The sequence below is a fragment of the Nematolebias whitei genome, chromosome 4, assembly GCF_014905685.2.
Source record: "Nematolebias whitei isolate Nwh7 chromosome 4, NemWhi1, whole genome shotgun sequence".
Taxonomy (NCBI): domain Eukaryota; kingdom Metazoa; phylum Chordata; class Actinopteri; order Cyprinodontiformes; family Rivulidae; genus Nematolebias; species Nematolebias whitei.
In genome coordinates, this window is record NC_056501.1 from 35,416,088 (window position 1) to 35,423,155 (window position 7,068).

The following is a 7,068-nucleotide window of genomic DNA, read 5'->3' on the forward strand; positions in this document are numbered from 1 at the left end:
CTAAGCAGTGGTAATATTTGCCCTCCAGTGAACTCAGCTGTGGTAATGTTTGCCTTCCCGTTATCTCAACTGTGATAATATTTGCCCTGCAGTGACATCAGCTGTGGTAATATTTGCCCTGCAGTGACCTCAGCAGTGGTAATATTTGCCCTCCACAGTGACCTCAGCTGTGGTTTTATTTGCCCTCCAGTTACCTCAGCAGTGGTAACATTTGCCCTCCAGTGACCTCAGCAGTGGTATTATTTGCCCTCCAGTGACCTCAGCAGTGGTATTATTTGCCCTCCAATTACCTCAGCAGTGGTAATATTTGCCTTCCAGTGACCCAGGTTTTCACACCACCAGTCAGTCCTTGTTATATGCTGCTGAAGTTCACTGTGCTCCTTTTCCATGGCTCCTATTTCTTCTTTTAGTTTGTTCACAATCTACAGACACAAGAGACATTTTACTCAGCAAACATACATATTATGGGTATGACAACTGAATCTGTAGTATAGAACTTATGTCAGCACTGTTTTCTAGGTCACCTTTTTGTCTGGTTTGGGTGCGTTCTGGATAGAGCCTAGAGCCTGGCGCTTATACTCCAGTTTGTCATGAAGTTGGCAAAGTTTTGTAGCAGCATAGCTGGCCTGCTCAGTAATTCCTTTAGTGCCCTCATCACACACATCCTCACTAGGATCTAGACCCTGGCACTGCACAGATACAATAAATAATTGTTATTCACAAGATGAACCCATGTTGTAGCATATAAACACAGACCAAAGCAGAACATGAGTGAAAACATTCAGAAGTGTGTAAACTTGTTTCATTTATACATATGTGCTTAACTGACCCCTTCTCCTTTTTCCTCCGGGCTATACTGTGATTGGCTGTGGGCCTCGTCTCGTCTGATCAGCTTATCGTAGAGGTCAGAAACCAGGAAAGATGGGTAGTAACGCTCCCTCATCGTCTCCGTCACCTGGAGAACAGGGAAGGACTTTCACTGGTACTTTTAATAAACAAAACATCAAAACAACAGAACAATCTTCAACTTGTTGTCTTACTAGAAAAAAAAAACACTTATGTGCCACAGTTCTGGTGCTGAATTGGACAAATCATTTACTGACAGTCAGAAAGAATTCTGAACGAGACAAGTGACACATATCAAATTGGAAATAAATTATATCTCTGATAAATGTCTATGCACAGAAATGTTACAAATAATAAATGTTTTTCCAAAGTTAAAGCATGTTTGAGTTTATGTTGCAGATTCATTTCTTTACAAGTTCAAATAGAAATGCAATAAAATATTCCTCTGTTTTTGATGAAGGTCTACTATGATGCAAATAATCCGTGGGTGGTCAGTGCACGGTGTGGGTGGTCTTCTGCCACTGGTGGTATTCTTGGTGAGATCTTCAGAGCATATTAAAAACCTAAGGGGCTCCCATCTCTTTACATGTGATAAGACAAAACAAAGATGGTCTTGGGCGTGCATCAGTCTGAAGCGAGGTTGTGGTGGTAGCAGAAGGTCCTGCTCACATCGGTGTGTTTAGGTCAGGGTTGAAGCAGGACTGCCTTCATGCCTACATTATGATGTGATAGTGACACGGTCCTATAAACAACATGTGATATCCAAAGCAGTAGCACTGTGCTAGCATGGCATGATGTTCCAGTTTAAGCTGGCTCTACCACAGCAAGCAATGTAGATAGACACAATACATATGCATGGATGACAAGATAGTGAGATTTGTCCATGAACACTTCTAGATAGTTTCCATAGTCCTGATAAGATGTTACAGTTTATGTCAGCCGGTGCAACTCTGATAAGCGTTCACTGAAGTTCGGGGGGGGGGGGGGGGCAGGGGTGGACAGAGCAGAGCTTCGTGATATACATATCCACTAGGAGCCATTTGAGATAAGTTGGCCTTTCCAAGGCCAAGCAGGGAGGTCAGATTCAGATAAACAATTGTTTGGGGCAGACAGACTCTGATTTCAGTCTGCCTTCAGTTCTGCTGGTACTCTCGATGGTGAATCCAAACAGCCAGATTTGTGGATATTCCGCCGGTCCGTGCTTATTAACTTTCTCCAAGGTCGAAACCATCATGCTGGCGAGTTCCAGGAGCTGCAAGTGGCCTATGATTCTCAGAAATAGCATCCAGCTTACAGTTGAGTACGCTAAGCATACGAGTCTGAGCGCTCGAAGCACAAATTAATCCTTCACATAAGGCTGGCAGCTTTACCAGGGCCAAAACTCCTGCTGACGTCTTTCTAATTTGTCGATATCCTAGGCATCCGCCGATTCCAAAAAGCAGAAACCCTATTATCATAAATCTAATAATGTACACATCTTCTACGTCCTCCACAGACAGTACAGATAGGCACATCATCTTACATTGCCCCCAGGAATCCATGACATACCCAGCTTCAAGGGTCCATTCAGGGCATGATGGTTCTCCAGCACCCTGTCTCTTGGTCAAAATGTTTTTATTAAATGCTTTGAGAAACCAGCTGACTAAATGAGGGTGGAGGCAGGTGTGGGTGCTTCACTTTTCCCACCAACATTTTTGTTGTAGGACCAGGGATTCAAACAGACAACCTTGCAATCACGGGATTGCCTTAAAACCGTGGTGCCAAGGTTGGCACCAAGGTTATGGGTAATTTATGGATGAACCATAAATCATCCTGCATGCAAAATTCTGCCTTTTATTTTGAAACCTGTCTGTTTTTATTCTGAAAGTGAGTTTCCATCAGAAGCTTCCTTTTACAGAAGAACCTCAGAACTGGTACGCAGAGTTCATGGGAAATACTACAAAAAAAATTTCCACAAATGTTTTGTGAAGGTTCATTATTTACATTAAATGCTTTATTTTAAAGCAAAGTCACAATATGGCTGGTCTGTCCAGTTACAATATTTAGTCTTTGCAGTTAATGAAATCATATTTAGAGCTAATTATAAAATTTATAACTGGAAAAATGTAGTCTAGTCTGTTGGTCCAGCCTGTTGCCCCAGGTCAAAGGGTTTGTACCGGTAATAAAAAGGTCGTCAGCTTGAAGGGGACCTGAAGAAACCCTAAAAACAGCATTTACCTGCTCCTGTAACCGGACAAACACCTGAGTCCCTCGGTTTCCCACCAGACTCTGCTGAATCTCTTTGAGGAGAAGCTTTTCCACTGGAATATCTTTGCTCTCCACAAAGAACTTCTGGTAGATTTCTCCAACGATCTGGGGCACCTCGTTCTGTCAAACAAACAGGAACTAAAATACCTCTTTATAGTAACATTTCCAAAACAATGTAACATATCACAGGTAAATATGATTTAGTTGTAAGAATGTAAGTAAACTTAAATTAGAGTTAAACCTGACAATATAAAAACATCTTTGACTTTAGAGCCTCGCACAGAACTAAGGCCCTGATTACACGGGAACGACCTCTGGAAATCTTCGTATCTTGTTCCACGTTTAATGGGATTAGCAGGATTACATGGAAATGTTGTAGTTTCCATGCCAGGCAGGGTTGCCAGATAAGTAATGATTACCTATTGTACTGTGACTTTAAAATGATTCTATTTTGACCCATACTGTCCTCTTTGCCGAGTGAGGCTTTTGAACGATGAGCTGTTTTGTGTTTAATGAACATGTGCACAGAAAAGGAAGGGGTGAAAAAATATTTTCATGTTTATCTGGCAACCCTGCAGGCTCAACTGCATGCAGTATCAGCATGGACAAAGTTACACCCAAACTGGTGAATACAGGAACGTTCCTTTGGATCCAGGATGTTGTTGGTTTGTGAGCAGCAGTAATTCTGTTTCTCTTCAGAAGTAATGTTTAATAAATGTTAGGACTCTATTCTTTACTAACAAATCCTCCGCTCTGGACGCATTTCACCCACAGCACGCAGCAACAAAGAGGATAAACTCAAAGCGAGAGCGACACCTGCCCCTCTTTCCTCTTTTGCATTGACAACATTTTTTAGTTTTATCGATTGTCAAAGCACAAGTTTGATGTTTTTTTATTTGTTGGAAAAACAGATGTTTAACAAAAGTTAGGACTCTATTCTTTGCTAACAAAATATATTTTATGTCAATAAATAACTTGTCAGGTTCTTCTCTTGTGAACACGTTCCCCTGGACCAGTGCTTCTCAATTATATCCGGTTACGCCCCCCCCCTAGGAAGAAGAAAATATTTTGCGCCCCCCCAACTCTTCGCCGCGACTGTAAATAGTATAATTTGTCTAAAAAATTGTTATAAGTACACCTCTGCATAACATTGTGTCCTTATTAACATTAAATAAATAAATAAATATAGATCAACTTACAACAAAGATTATTAACACTGTTTTATAGTCTGTAACAGAAAAGGCTTAAAGTGCATCAATTTGCCTGAAATTAAAAAAATATATATTCTTATTTAAACTGTAAACATTTTTGACCATTTGATACTGAACAATCAAATTAAATACAATCAATAAATAATAATAAATTCAAATTGATCAGCAACATTTTAACTCAGGAATGTTATATACAACACTTTGACCTACAAAACAAAAATGAATTAAACAATTTGGGCTGTTTTTTTGTTTTTATTCAAAATGAGGAAGTCAGGATTAATGGCTACAATGAGTACGTTTTGCAGTGCACAGCATTTTGAAGCGGAGTTTGAAACATGACCCTGCAGCTCTCAGCTCCTGCTCGATGTTTAGCTGGACCTGGACCTGGACTCAGAGCAGCAGAGAAGCAGCAAAGAGCTCAGAGCGAGCTGGCTGGGGGGGGTCGGGTCCATGGGGAATGCAGCGCGCTCACAAAAGAAGAACCTGACAAGTTGTTTAATGACATAAAATATATTTTGTTAGCAAAGAATAGTCCTAACATTTGTTAAACATTTGTTTTTATAACACATTTAAAAAAAAAAAAACTTGTGCTTTGACAATCGATAAAACTAAAAAAATGTTGTCAATGTGAACGAGGAAAGAGGGGCAGGTGTCGCTCTCGCTTTGAGTTTATACTCTTTGTTGCTGCGTGCTGTGGGTGAAATGCGTCCAGAGCGGAGGACTTGTTAGTAAAGAATAGAGTCCTAACATTTATTAAACATTACTTCTGTATTAAAAAACACAAAAATTGTGCTTTGACAAAGTAAAAATAAATTGTTAAAGTAAAAGCGGAAGAGGGGCAGGTAACGCTCTTGCTTTGAGTTTATTCTCTGTCGCATGCGTGCTGTGGGTGACAAGCGTCCAGAGCGTCACCATCTGAGGAGGTGTCACAGCGACACGGTTCAAGCATGGCTCCCCAAACAACAAGACAGACATATTTGTTCATAACTTTATTATTAGTAAGACTGAGAGTTGCTGGATTTTAGCAAACAGTTGCTGAACGCACATTGACACAATGAGAATGGTGCAAAAAAACCAAACAAAAAAAATACGACTCCCTACCGCAAAATGTTACCCGGGTCAAATGCGCCCCCCCGGCATTGCTACGGGCCGGGCGCACCCCACTATTTGAGAAGGACTGCCCTGGATCCACACACACACAAACACACACACCTGCCAGCTCGCTCTGAGCTCTTGGCTGCTTCTCTGCTGCTCTGAGACCAAGTCCAGGTCCAGGTCCAGCTAAACATCGAGCAGGAGCTGAGAGCTGCAGGATCATGTTTCAAACTCTGCTTCAAAAAGCTGTGCACTGCAAAACGTGCTCATTGTAGCCATTAATCCTGACTTAATCATTTTGATAAAAACAAACAGCACAAATTGTTTTATTCATTTTTGTTTTGTAGGTCAAAGTGTTTTTTTATAACACTCCTGACTTAAAATGTTGCTGATCAATTTTAATTTATTATTATTTATTGATTGTATTTAATTGATTGTTCAGTATCAAATGGTCAAAAATGTTTACAGTTTAAATAAGGAAAGATTTTTTTTAATTTCAGGCAAATTGATGCACTTTAATCCTTTTCTGTTACAGACTATAAAACAATGTTAATAATCTTTGTTGTAAGTTGATCTATATTTATTTATTTATTTAATTTGATGTTAATAAGTGTACAATGTTATGCAGAGGTGTACTTATAACAATTTTATAGACAAATTATACTATTTACATCTAAAAAAAGTTCAATCTGGTCCTCTGGACATTCAAAAAAAAAAAAAAAGCAAAACAACAAAAAATGTAGAAACGTTTCGTCTCTCCAACACTTATGAACCTCTGAAAAGAGATCCAGGAAGTGGTTACAAGAAGAAGTTAATAGATTGCCTGAAAAATTTGGAGCAGGACAAGGCTATTGACCGTTTTCTGTACCACAGACTGTACCCAGGGGAGGCCACACCTAGTCTGTATGGTTTACCTAAAATCCACAAACAGGGTGTACCTTTAAGACCAATTGTTAGCATGATTAACTCTGTCACTTACAATGTTTCCAAATATCTGGCGTCTGTACTCATCCCTTTAGTTGGCAGCTCAGAACACCATGGACTTTGTGGATAAGGTGAGGGATGTCATCATGGAGACTGATGAAACAATGGTCTCTTTTGATGTCACATCACTCTTTACGTGCATTCCTGTTGATGATGCAGTAGAGGTGGTCAGTTTAAGATTAAAATCAGACACCACTCTGAGCAGCAGGACCACACTTTCTACAGAACAACTGTGTCAACTCTTGAAACTGTGCCTGCAGTCGACCTACTTCACATATGGGGAGCAATATTATAGGCAGAAACATGGGTGTGCTATGGGGTCTCCAGTTTCTCCTATTGTTGCCAACCTGTACATGGAGGAGGTAGAAAAGAGAGCCTTGACGTCCTTTTCAGGGACACCACCAAGTCATTGGTTCAGGTATGTTGACGACACCTGGGTTAAAATTAAATCTCAGGAAGTTCAACATTTTACTGACCACATCAACTCTGTGGATAAATACATCAAGTTCACACGAGAAGATGAAAAAAATGGCAAGTTGGCTTTCTTGGACTGTGAGGTCTCAGTCTCTGATAGAGGACATTTGCAAACTGAGGTGTACCACAAACCCACACACACAGACCAGTATTTGCAGTTTGACTCCCATCACCCTTTGGAGCACAAGTTAGGAGTCATCAGGACTCTGTA

At 40.3% G+C, this 7,068-nt stretch overlaps 1 protein-coding gene across 1 annotated transcript in view; it reads right to left on the reverse strand.

Annotated features, from left to right (window-relative positions):
- The window catches only part of snx25 (sorting nexin 25), a 72,899-nt gene that overhangs the window by 22,051 nt on the left and 43,780 nt on the right, over positions 1-7,068 (reverse strand). Inside the window, exons 9-12 of the mRNA XM_037675410.1 lie at positions 3,064-3,213; positions 830-955; positions 525-689; positions 291-422 (exon numbers count right to left, since the gene is read on the reverse strand). Of these exons, the coding sequence (XP_037531338.1) occupies positions 291-422; positions 525-689; positions 830-955; positions 3,064-3,213 (573 nt within the window). The remainder of the gene's footprint in view (positions 1-290; positions 423-524; positions 690-829; positions 956-3,063; positions 3,214-7,068) is intronic.